The 13,143-nt window shown below is 42.6% G+C and overlaps 1 protein-coding gene across 1 annotated transcript; it reads right to left on the reverse strand.

The window, feature by feature from the left end:
* Positions 1-10,533: 10,533 nt before the first annotated feature.
* LOC145768310 (uncharacterized) lies at positions 10,534-11,505 on the reverse strand. Its single transcript, XM_082579822.1, has one exon. The coding sequence runs from the start codon at positions 11,503-11,505 to the stop codon at positions 10,534-10,536; it is 972 nt and encodes a 323-aa protein (XP_082435948.1).
* Positions 11,506-13,143: the final 1,638 nt, after the last annotated feature.

Genomic DNA, 13,143 nt, shown 5'->3' on the forward strand with positions numbered 1-13,143 from the left:
CTGGCATTGCTCCTGCTCATGTCCGTAGGGAAGAAGCCTCTCACAAACTGGCTCTACATGCGAGACTCGATCCTCAACACCTTCTCTACAGTCACTTCCAAACAAATGGACCAGTCAGACCTCAACGCCTATCATCAAGGCGCCCATTCCATCGATATGCTACACAACTTGTGGATAAGAACTTCAGCTGCATGGAAACATGGACCCAAGAATGGAACGAGCTGCCACATATCCCTCCCCAGTTTTCAGTTATGCCAGCACTCTCCATCCCTCCTGGAGCAGACCTCTCAAGAAAGGCATGGGTCACATTGAACAGGATCAGATGTGACGTTGGCTATACTGGAGCTAATCTGTTTAGGTGGGGGTTGCATAATTCGCCGATATGTGTCTGCGGAGCGGTAGAACAAACAATGCAACACATACTCCACGAATGTTCCATCTTACGCCCCCCAAGTGGAATCACTGGTATTCGACAACTGGACCCAACTACCGTGTCTTGGCTGCACGAGGAGGCATTGCCAATCTAAGCTACTACAAGTCAAACGAGAGAAGAAGAAGATCAACTGTAAAAGTGTCGAAATTAACACTTTCAACTACAAATAACATAAGTAAAAGAACTAGCAAATGATGCCAACTACTTAAGCTAAAACAAAATCCAACAGTAAACTAACTATGTAGCACCAACAACTACATCAAGTATCAACTACGGTGCCGTACAATGCCACACAGCTTTTTCTTAGTGCTAATCTCGCATTGCGAAATTATGCAACGCAGCATTCTTGCATCACAAAGCACAATATTTCTGTGCATAGCGTGCGAAAATTTCCTATGCTTTGATGTAAACTGCATCAAATAGTGATGGCTAGTATGAACTTCTAACATTTTGCTGAGCACCACGCGGGCCGTACGGAACAACCTGTCGGGCTGCAGTGCGGCCCGCGGGCCACTGGTTGCACATGTCTGACGTAGTCGAACCTATGGCTTTTCATCCCTTTTGTAATTGAAGCTCTAAAGGCTTTACAGAAATGTAGCAACTTGAAACTAAGAACTACATCGGAAGCTGAGTCATTACTAAAGTACTTGAGCAGTTTCAAATCTATGCTTCTCTGCATTATGTGAAGTCGGCCTACAGTCTTAAACGAGATTCATTGACTTTAAAAATAATCGCTCTGTAAACAAAATGCCAGTATATTTATGCTTTCCCACTACTTTGTTAGCACATCTAATGTGAATTGTCACTTGAAGCCACCTGAAATAAATCTCATGTCCTTTTCTATTAGACTATAGACCCATTTAGAGATTTCAAAAGATGTGTATAGGTTATTTTGGCAGCCGATTGTAGCATCGAATAGACAGCGATAGACACGTGTTTCGCCCATGAGGCTGGGCTCATCAGTATCGCACCGTATTCTTGCCACTTGAGTAATCGACCGCCGCTTTACCAGTCAGTTTAACTCTTATCTTTGTGGAAAGAAAGAGCCAACAAAACCAGCAGGTGCCTGGGGTGGGTTATGTGAAGAAAGGCGTTCTTCCCGGCTATCAGCACAAGGCTGATTACTCACTAGCACAGCGAGCAGCAGTAACGCTTCGCTAACCAGAACGGTGTAGCTTCCACGCTAGCCATAAAGACCTCCAATTAAACGTTTAAGTTATTTTGGCAGCCGATTGTAGCATCGAATAGACAGCGATAGACACGTGCAAGAATACGGTGCGATACTGATGAGCCCAGCCTCATGGGCGAAACACGTGTCTATCGCTGTCTATTCGATGCTACAATCGGCTGCCAAAATAACTTAAACGTTTAATTGGAGGTCTTTATGGCTAGCGTGGAAGCTACACCGTTCTGGTTAGCGAAGCGTTACTGCTGCTCGCTGTGCTAGTGAGTAATCAGCCTTGTGCTGATAGCCGGGAAGAACGCCTTTCTTCACAGATGTGTATAGGTTGCCTGGAATAAACAAGATCACCGCTGGTGGCGATAAGTGCTGCCCCTTAATTCTCTTTACACTTCCAAAAATCATGCCACACATCCAGAAACAAGGTAGGGGAGATGTGTCACCAACGGGTCATTTTTCACATATTTGTTATTTTCTGGCCATACAAAGGTCATGCGTCCTTCTTTTTTGGCATAACAGTAGGTCACATACCCTGGTATATTCAGCCAGAAAAGTTTCTTAATTTTCCAACTACTAACTGCCGAAAATTAACTTTTAAATGATAATAAAAAGTGCCCCGTTGGTCAAACCTCTATACGACCAACGGGCCACTGCTATTCGACCAACGGGTCACTTCTACATGGCAAAAATCTGATGCACTGGAGCATATTTTGGACTATTTAATGCATGAACAACATACAAACATCACAACAACATAAGCAATAAGCACTAGAAACATGTTTTTATTATGAAATTTCATTTCATATTTTCATATTCAATTTCATAATATGAGCTTCAAGTGTTTTTGGTGTTTATTTTATTCCTTTTAAATCTCATATTTTTTTAAAGTTGCAGAAACCTTTAAGATATCTGACAGGCGTTTTGTAGATGCCATGGGTGTTCTGTTGGTGCAGTAGTTTTCTCACTATCCATTGATTTATTCTTTAACATAACGAGCGAACGTTGTTCGTGGTAGCCTATATCATATTTTTTCGCCGACTTTCGAACAAAAATATTTTGTTTCAAAACATCTTCGACAGCTTTGTTAAGATTTTCCGAACTAAACAACTTTGTTTTATTGCTAGTTGTTTTAATTTCTGACATCTTTAGTCTGAATACATAAAGAAAGACATTGTTGAACAATTAGCTAGTGACCCAATGGTCGAACAAGTGGGTGGTCCGTTGGTCACATACATGATAGTTCTTGGATTTTATGGCCTAGTTTAATGATGGATAAAATTTAAACATTTAACTCATTGCAATTTCATTAATCAATGAATAAGCAATCAGCAAACAAAAAACAGTCGTGAAAAAATAAACCGATGGGTGAAAAAAATTGCAGAAAAAAAATGTTCAAATTTTACTTTCTACCTTGTAAACCATACTTTCCTTCATAACAATAAGAAAAAAAATCACAGGTCCCCGCAAGGAAGATTTCCAAAACCAAAAAGGTTAATCTCGATACCACAATAACATTTTTCGTGCTTCCAACTTTTATTTTAAGAAATAGAACGGTGGTCCATTGGTCGTACCCTGTCCGTTGGTGGAACATCTCCCCTACATTTCACCTTACACTTCATACACAGCAGTAGTAGGTCAATTTCAATTGTTAACCAGTCGCATGAGGGAGCAATGTTTTTACTTCGGAATGTTACATTTGGTCAGTGATGGACCCTATCGTTCTGGGGACCCGGAGCATTGCACTGGCTGCACCTGGCGTAGTTACGGCCCCACCTGTCGTCGTTACGGCTTCACCTGGGGTAGTTACGGCTTCATTGGCGGTAGTTACGGCTGCACCGGCGATAGTTACGGCTGCATTGGTGGTAGCAACCGCTGCACCGGTGGTAGTTATGACTTCACCGGTGGTAGTTATGGATGCACCAGTGGTAGGTACGCGTGCACTGGTGGTAGATACGGCTACACCGGTGGTAGTTATGGCTGCACCGGTGGTAGATACGGCTGCATTGGTGGTAGCAACCGCTGCACCGGCGGTAGATACGGCTGCCTTGGTGGTAGCAACCGCTGTACCTGTGGTAGTTATAGCTGCACCGGCGGTAGATACGGCTGCATTGGTGGTAGCAACCGCTGCACCGGTGGTAGTAACAGATACACTGGTGGTAGTTACGGCTGCACTGGCGGTAGTTACGGCTGCACCGGCGGTAGTTACGGCTGCATTGGTGGTAGCAACCGCTGCACCGGTGGTAGTTACAGCTGCACTGGTGGTAGATACGGCTACACCGGTGGTAGTTATGGCTGCACCGGTGGTAGATGCGGCTGCATTGGTGGTAGCAACCGCTGCACCGGTGGTAGTTATTGCTGCACCGGCGGTAGTTATGGCTGCATTGGTGGTAGCAACCGCTACACCGGTGGTAGTAACGGATACACTGGTGGTAGTTACGGCTGCACTGGCGGTAGTTACGGTTACACCGGTGGTAGTTATGGCTGCACCGGCGGTAGTTACGGCTGCATTGGTGGTAGCAACCGCTGCACCGGTGGTAGTTATGGCTGCATTGGTGGTAGCAACCGCTGCACCGGTGGTAGTTACAGCTGCACTGGTGGTAGATACGGCTACACCGATGGTAGTTATGGCTGCATTGGTGGTAGATACGGATGCATTGGTGGTAGCAACTGCTGCACCTGTGGTAGTTACGGCTCCACCGGTGGTAGCAACCGCTGCACCGGTGGAAGTTACAGCTGCACTGACGGTAGTTACGGCTGCATTGGTGTTAGTTACAGCAGCTGCTTTACCGGTAGTAGTTACGGCTTTACCGGTGGTAGTTACGGCTTTACCGGTCGCAGTTGTTGCTGCATTCGTGGTAGTTACGGCTGCACTGGCGGTAGTTACGGCTGCACTCGTGATAGTTATGGCTCTGTTACTGGTGTTCTTGCTCCATATGCACAGAAGTAAAGGCTGTCAGCACTTGAACAGCAGCCATTTTCAATATCTGTTGATGCGTCCACTCTTAACGCAGTGAAACATTCCCCATTCCCCTGATTATCAAGTTCTTTAGTGCCAAAGGTGAGGTACTGATGCACATTCTCCAGCAGCGATCAATGCCACATGAGACTTTAGAACAGGGTGTAAGTTTCATCGTTTCTGCTCTTGAGGAAATGAGCTTGGGCTAGAAAGTAGAGAGCTCTTCTTTGCACACCCGAAGCCAGGTATGCTGCACTAACTACGCACACACCAACCCAGTGGACTACATTATGTACGAGTTATGTCGTACTGTATCGTTATGTAATTATGTCGTATTGTGATCGAACAGATGATAAAATTTCAGGAGCCTTCAAAGCAGTATTTTTGTCACTGAAGTGTGCACGGGGAATTTTTGTGAATTGTTTTAAATCAAAAGAGTCATTTGTTGTTAAATAATTCCTTCACCATGATCTATTGGACAACATAACAAGACGTTGTTGTTACTGTTGCAAAGCACAAGTGAATAATTTTCTGAACTGGTTAGCACAATCGAGTCTTAAGAATGGGATGCGAGGGATTCTGAAGTCATAAGACCTCGATCGAACGAAAATGAAAGACGCCATACTCGAGTTTCACCCTTGTTAGGGATCATCAGTGGTGCATATCCATGTATCAAGTTACACCCAAACAAGAGTTTTCACCAAAGCAAGCGTGAAACTCAAGTATGGCGTCTTCCATCTTCGTTCGATCGGAGTCTTATGACTTTATAATTGAGTCGTTCAATATGATCATGTCACAAAGCCGTAGTTCTGACTGTTATGGAGCAAGAACAGCTGAATTACTGAAAGGATTTTCTAAGGACCATGCTGAGATGCTACCATCAAGCTTCCAATTTCATCGTCACTCTGGATTACATTGACAAATGGTATCATCAGGGGAAGCACCCAGCTAACGTCGGATGGACATTCCTCAGAAATCGAAAAATATCAAGAAGTAAAAGAAATGGCAGAACAGATTAATCTTCATGTAGAGATGACAAATGAGTTGTTTGATGAGGTCTCGGCCACCAACGCTCTACTCGATATATTCCTGACAGCGCATTTGAGATTTTCTAGTTTGGTGACTGCGCCACCGACACCACCGACATGGTGCGCCACCGACATGGTGCGCCACCGACACCAAACTACATGGTTTTATGCCCCACCCGGTGGCGCGCCCCCCTGGTATGGACCTTCCTCGGCCGACTTGGGTCAAGCTCAACAGAATCCGAACAGGAGTCGGTCGCTTCCATTCCAACATGCACAAGTGGGGTCTGGCTCCCTCATCGGCCTGCGAATGCGGCGCGGAGGAACAAACTGCTGACCATGTCGTTCTCGAATGTCCCATCTACAAGGCACCAAATGGAACGCATGGTATAGCAACGCTGGACGAAGCTACACTCACCTGGCTCTCCACCACCTGCCCTGAAATTTGATCTAGTCTCAAACGAAAGAAGAAGAAGATTTCGGGTTTGTAAATCATCAATAAAACCGGTTGGTTGTTACGTCAATAACAAGGGAACGTGGCATAACAGCATCGATTCTGGAAGATACAGGAGAGGTTGAAGAGCACTGATCTAGTTGTTTCAGAATCAAACCCGGCATCGTTGATGTGGATGAGTTTCCTAATCACATATGTTGCTTATGATCAAACTGGAATTATTAAAAATAAAAGGTTATCAATTGTTTGGGATGCCATCAACCACACAGGGAAGCTTCAGTGTGGAGTGTTGCGCTCTGCGGATTGCAAACGTGGACATTAATAAAATCAAAGGAAAATACAATCAATGCTTTTGAAATGTGGTTATGGAGAGGACTGTTGAGAGAAAGTTGGACTGACAGACGCAGGAATGAATGGGTGAGAAACATAATTGAAATCCGGGAAAGTCAAAGTATGCTGACGAACGTCAAAGAGAGGAAGCTTCTCAAATATGGTCATTGGAAAAAGGGGGAGATAGTTTAGTTTTGGCTACTATCGAAGGAGAGGTGTATGGAAAAGGAAAACCTGAAAGAAGAAGAACAAAGAGGATGAACAAAGTTCTCGATTGGAGTGGTGGACTTGATCGGGCAAAAAAAGCTGCTCTGTAGAGAAATGACTCCCGCCCTCCATAGGGCTACGGCCTATTGAACTGAACTGAATGCCCCCTTCTGTCAACCTCTCTGAACTATTGTGACTTCAATGCCTCCTTCTGTGATCACCACATAGGCTACTCGAAGAAAATCAGAAACTTCATACTTGCACTAGCAAATTCTCAACTGATGAGAAAACCTTTCGGTACCACGTGGACTCCGCTTTTATAGCATCTGGATTGGAAGCCAAACGCTGTCGTGCAAGATGAGGCTCAAACAAGATAGCCATATTGACAGTTTCAATGCCAAATTTCAGAAATTTGGCATTTTTTTAATGCGTTTGGCAGCAAGCTACTTTGAGTTTGGAATTTTGACATATGTTTGGAGTTTTTTAATTATATTCAGCATTTGAAATGTTTTGAAAAACTTGATCATTCAATTTGCTGTAGCATATATACATATTACATTTGGCATATAACATTTTGGGTTAATTTGCCAACAGCATGATTACTCCCATAGCCTAAGGCAGTGATTCTAAACCTGTTTGTCTTGGCGGACCCCTTGTGGTGCTTTCGAAGCGGTCGCGGACGTCTAAAAAATGTTTTCTTGAAGTTTTGGTATCTCGCGTCTCCTAATGGAATCAAATGTTTCATAAGTTTCGAAGCGGCACACAAGAATTTGCTGAACTCGCGACGCACTTATGACGATTGATGGCATTGACGAAGTTATGTTATGAGCTATATGTTGGCACGCAGGATAAAAAATCAGTAATCTATAGCCTTGAAGTAAACTTAATTCACTTGTACAACATCCTTGCAAAGGCTTTAATAAAATAGAAAGCAACTGCATCTGCAAATAAAAGGATACATGAATAACTGCTTCCGAACGTACACAATGCTGCAACAACAGAACTGAATGAATGAACGAATGAAGAAAACGTAGAACCAAGGCGTGTAGAAAACAAGGCAATAATTAACTGAGTAGAAAGATTGAGGGACAGAGCGCCGTGCTCAGAAACACACGACATTCTCCCCCTCTCAAAATTGCATTATATATAGCACAACCACGCAAAATGTAGTTCATAAGCGTAACTTGGACAGCAGGCGTGATTTTACATGAAATCAAAGCAGACTGCTAAAAATATGGCACTGCACCATAACGATCAACCGAACGACGAATACGAGTAGATCTGCGTAAGTGTGTTGTATCAGTGGTGGGCGAAGACGATGACATAGAGTGATCAGTAGTTTCACGTTGTACAATGTCGCCATCGTCACTACGCACACTTAAATTTACATCCGGTGATGTTGAAGTCACGTCATTATTTACAAATCCATTGGGTAGAGCAATAGCCTCACCATTCGCCACTGGAGGAGGCAAACGTGTTAAGTTTGCTTCGACTGGAACATCCTGGTCAACCGGTAAAACAGGTTCATCCGATTGTCCCAATGGTGCAATATCTTTGAGAGAGACCGTTGTTTCTCTGCCAGAAGGAAAACGTACACGAGCATAGTTAGGGGTGGCATGCATGAGCTCTACTTCGTCAACAACAGGATCATACTTTGATAAACGAACATGACGCCGTAGAAACACTTTATTTGGTGTTGATAACCATGTCGGCATAGAAACTCCAAATGACGATCGACGTTTATACACAAATAACCTTTCGTGAGGCGTTTCATTTGTAGCGGTGCAAAGCAAAGAGCGGATAGAATGCAAAGCGTCGGATAGCACGCTTTCCCAGAGCGACATGTCAAGTTTACGAGACTTTAATGCTGATTTCACTGCAGACCAAATTATTCCATTATACCTTTCACATTGTCCGTTTCCAGGAGCATTATAGACAGACGTCCTACTGCATGCAACACCATGAATATTAAGATACGATGATAGTTCTTTGGACATGAAAGCCGAGCCCCTATCGGAGTGTAGGCCTACATACGCAGGAATACCAAACAACGCAAACAATTGGTTTAAACAAGAAATAACAGTTCGCGCATCAGTACTTGCACAAGGAAACGCGAAAGGAAAACGAGAAAATTCGTCCACAACTGTTAACATGTATTTGTTCTTGGACACAGACAGCATAGGGCGTTTGAAATCTAAACTCAGTCGCTCAAACGGCTGGGTAGCTTTAACAAGATGCGCATTAGGTGGTTTATAAAAGTTAGGTTTGATTTCTGCACATACGCTGCAGTTTTGCACCGTTTTCCGAACGTCGTCGACAGAATAAGGTAGATTTTTAGTTCGAACAAAATGAAGCAAACGAGTTATACCAGGATGGCATAAAGATACATGAATATCGTGTAGCACATTATTATGCATCGTAGCAATGTATGCTCTGGACAGTGCATCGGGAGCGGAGTTATATTTCCCAGAGCGGTAAACAATGTCAAAATTGAACTCACTTAGTTCCATGCGCCATCGTTGCACTTTATTGTTTTTAATTTTGTTATGATTTGTGTTTGAGTACATAAATGAAACTGACCTTTGATCCGTCACAACCGTGAAATGACGACCACTTAGGAAATGCTTCCATTTTAGTACTGCTTCGACGATCGCTAAAGCTTCCTTTTCTACGCTGGAATATCGAATTTCACTCTTGTTTAGCATCCTCGAAAACAAAGCTACAGGGCGTCCTTGCTGATTCAGCGTTGCTGATACTGCGTTGTCGGATGCCTCGGTTTCAAGCACAAACGGGAGTTGTTCATTTACTGTCCCAAGAGTAGCAATGCTCAAATCTTTTTTCGACGTGGAGAGAGCTTGTATTGCTTGCTTGTCAAGTGGAAAAGTCTTTGACAAAACCAGAGGTTTAATTTTTTCCGAGTACTGAGGGATCCACTGCGCATAGTAAGCAAACATGCCTACCACGCGCTGAAGTTCTTTAGCAGTGTTAGGAACAGGCATTTCAATAACTGGTTTTACTCTTTCAGGATCTGGTTCAACCACCCCTTTCGAGATGCGATATCCTAACAATGTTATTGTTTCTACGCAAAAACTACATTTGTCTTCATTAAACGTTAGATTACAGTCTTTTGCAGCACCCAGAAAAACTTGAAGATTTTTATCGTGCTCCTCGCGCTTCTCACCACACACCGTAACGTCATCAAGATAGGCAAATGTTCCTTTGCAAGCATATTTCGAAATGATTCCATTGATAACTCGTTAAAAACAAGGCACTGCATTCTTAAGGCCAAACGGAATCCTTTTAAAGTGATACAGCTGTCCGTTGGCTTCAAAGGCGGTGTACTCTTGTTCTTCAGGCAGCAAGGGAACTTGGTGATAAGCGCTGCGTAGATCCAGAGTAGAAAACCATTTGTACTGAGAAACATTATCTATAATGCTTTGCATGTTCGGAATCGGGTAGGCATCGAGCAAAGTATATTTGTTTACTGTTTGACTGTAGTCCACGCACATGCGTTTTTTATGGTTTTCATTTTTTACAATTACCAATTGAGCACGCCATGGTGACGTGCTTGGTTCAATAACATCATCACGCAAGAGTTGAGCGACTTAATTCTTAATAAAACTTTGATCAGCTTTAGAATATCGACGTGATTTGGAAGCGATTGGGCAACAGTCTCCTGTCATATGCTCAAATAAACGTACTGGCATTGGGCTCCTCAAAGGTTTTAAGGCCCCAAGGTTCAAAGGTTGTTCAGATCCTCCAAAGTTAAAATTTACGCATTTATGCTGTTGTAAAAACTCACGTCCAAGAATTACGTCCCAGAGTAGTCCGTCCATGACACTGAATTTCACATCAGCATAATCGCGATCCAGGAGTTGTAGAGTTGCAAAGCAGGAGCCTCGAGTTTTCACTGATGAGCCTTTTACAGCTAAATCCACATGCTGCTCGTCAGTCGTCACTATAGCTCATTTTCAAGTTAGCGCGATGACTGAATTCATGGCTTATGTGGTTGTTTTGGGCGCCCGTGTCAATAAGGCATTTAGCTAGTTTTCCATTGATCTCAATGGATACGTTTACGTTTTGATCTGATTTAGACAGCGATGTGAGAGCTGCCAAGCTTGTTGATTGACATGTAGCGGTTGCGTTACTGCTCGTCGAACGGCACACATTAGCGAAGTGGCCTTTTTTGTTACATTTGTAGCAAATCTGTTCTTTGGCAGGACATTTGTCTCTGGGATGAAGTCTTCTGCCACAAAAGAAGCATTTTTTCTGCTCTATTGCAAGGCAGTCGCTTTTGCGAGGTGGCGTTTTGTTGCTGGATTGGGAATCCCAAGAACGTGACTCGCACACAGCTAGAGGATCATTCAAAGCTTCGCCGCCAGGGGGCATAACGTACGCTTCGGCATTACGTTGGGCATCATAAACCGACCGAGCTTTTTCAAAGACTCTTTGTAGTTCCAAGACATTGTCTTCAAGAAGTCTTTGTCGGATGTAACTTGAAGTAATTCCCGCAATAAAGGCTTCCCGAATGGCTGCTTCTTTGTTTTGAGCTGCAGAAACTGCACTAAAGTTGCAGTCAGCACTGAGCTGTTTTAGTCTTTGAAGAAAACTTTCCAGGGGTTCGTCCACTTTTTGCCTGCATGTGTTAAGTCGGTGTCGCGCAAAAATTTCGTTGATCGGTTTATTGTAAAGGATGTCCAACTGAGCAATGGCGTTATCGTAAGTGTCACTTTCGCTGATGTGCGCATACACATGTGACTCTAGTAAATTTACTAGGATGTCGAGCTTCGCTTGCGCATCTGCACCCTCAATCCTTGCGATATAATTTCGAAACCTCCGCTTCCAATGTTGCCACTTTCTTGAGGCTTCCGGAGAGTTTGTGTCGACCCCAAACACTTGAGGTTGCATGAACTTATGCATAGCTATTATTTTATTAAATTGAAGTAAACTTAATTCACTTGTACAACAACCTTGCAAAGGCTTTAATAAAATAGAAAGCAACTACATCTGCAAATAAAAGGATACATAAATAACTGCTTCCGAACGTACACAATGCTGCAACAACAGAACTGAGTGAATGAACGAATAATAATGTTATGGTTTTATTTATTGTCGCTCTACAACAGCTAAGGTCTTTTAGCGACAGGGCTCATTTTTAATTTATATCTGGTTTACGATGTTATCACATTATCACCCGACTCATTCTCACTGCGCTATACAGGATAGAACACAATCGGTACCGTTTTTAAAGTCTTCGGTTTGACCCGGCCTGGAATCGATCTCACATCTACCAGCACCAGAGCCGAAGGCGTAACCACTCGGCCAGTGAGCTGGTAATGAATGAACGAATGAAGAAAACGTAGTACCAAGGCGTGTAGAAAACAAGGCAATAATTAACTGAGTAGAAAGCTTGAGGGACAGAGCGCCGTGCTCAGAAACACACAAGCCTATGCTCATTTAATTGCTTTTATAAACTTTATCAAAAATTGATAGAATTTTTGCGACCGTTGACCACTGGCCAAATGTGTTGCGACAGTGCCTTGTGAGATTTCATTAAAATTGCCAAATTTCTCAAATTTAACATTAAATCCGCCAACATAGCAATCCTGTTTGAGCCTCATCCTGTCCGGTCGCATTTGGCTTCTAGTCCAGATGTTATTATAGCGACGTCAACGGGGAGTGCAACAAATGAACAAATGAATTGACAAATGAACCAAAACAGTTACAACTTAAGTTGAGACACTAATCTACAAAACTGATCAATCCCCTGTAAATATTACGACGTCAATCATGATCAGTTTATATAGCAGGTGCCTTCGTTTGCTTTATTTTAGGTCACAAGTATGGTATTAATACATTGATGTGAAAAGTAAATCAAAACCTTTTTCTTTGCATTCGCTCTTGTTTCAAACCCTATCAGCTACCCATTATTATCTCAAGTATAATTTAATATTTTCTTACAAAATTTTTACATGTTACAAAATATATTTTTTCAAAATCACATAAAATTTACACCAAAATATCACATTTTTATCCAATAAAAGCCGTAATTATTATCATAGCACCCCAGGGTAAGATAAAAGTTTACTGTAATGGTGGAAAGGACCAATGAAAGGTGAAATATAGTCAAATATTTTTGTTTATTATTTATAATTAGTAATGTCATTGGAGCGATGTCGTGATTCAATTTGTTTGATTCGTTATCTCGTTCAATTTCAGGTTTGATTTAAGACGTATCAACGCAACTAAATGCGATGGACGTTTCGATTGCGAATATGGTGAGGATGAATGTGGAGCTGGCTGCCCTGGTGAGTTGCAGACATGGACAGTTTCAACATAAATTTATATTTAATTTGATTTGATTATTAAATTATCACTGAAATCGCATATTCCCTTTTGAATGAATGTTTGTTCAAGTAAGCAAAACATCATTAACTTGACAAACGTTGTTCTGTGTAAGCAATGATCCGCTAGACCAGAATGTCTAAAAGTTTTACTTCATATTATAACGTGATGTTTGTTTTACAATTTCGGTAAAAACGTTAAGATTTTAAACGA

Source organism: Aplidium turbinatum, chromosome 1 (assembly GCF_918807975.1).
Source record: "Aplidium turbinatum chromosome 1, kaAplTurb1.1, whole genome shotgun sequence".
NCBI lineage: Eukaryota > Metazoa > Chordata > Ascidiacea > Aplousobranchia > Polyclinidae > Aplidium > Aplidium turbinatum.

What these genes read in the sequence shown, in the direction of transcription:
- LOC145768310 (XM_082579822.1), bottom strand. Translation starts at nt 11,505, where the DNA reads ATGCATAAGTTCATGCAACCTCAAGTGTTTGGGGTCGACACAAACTCT.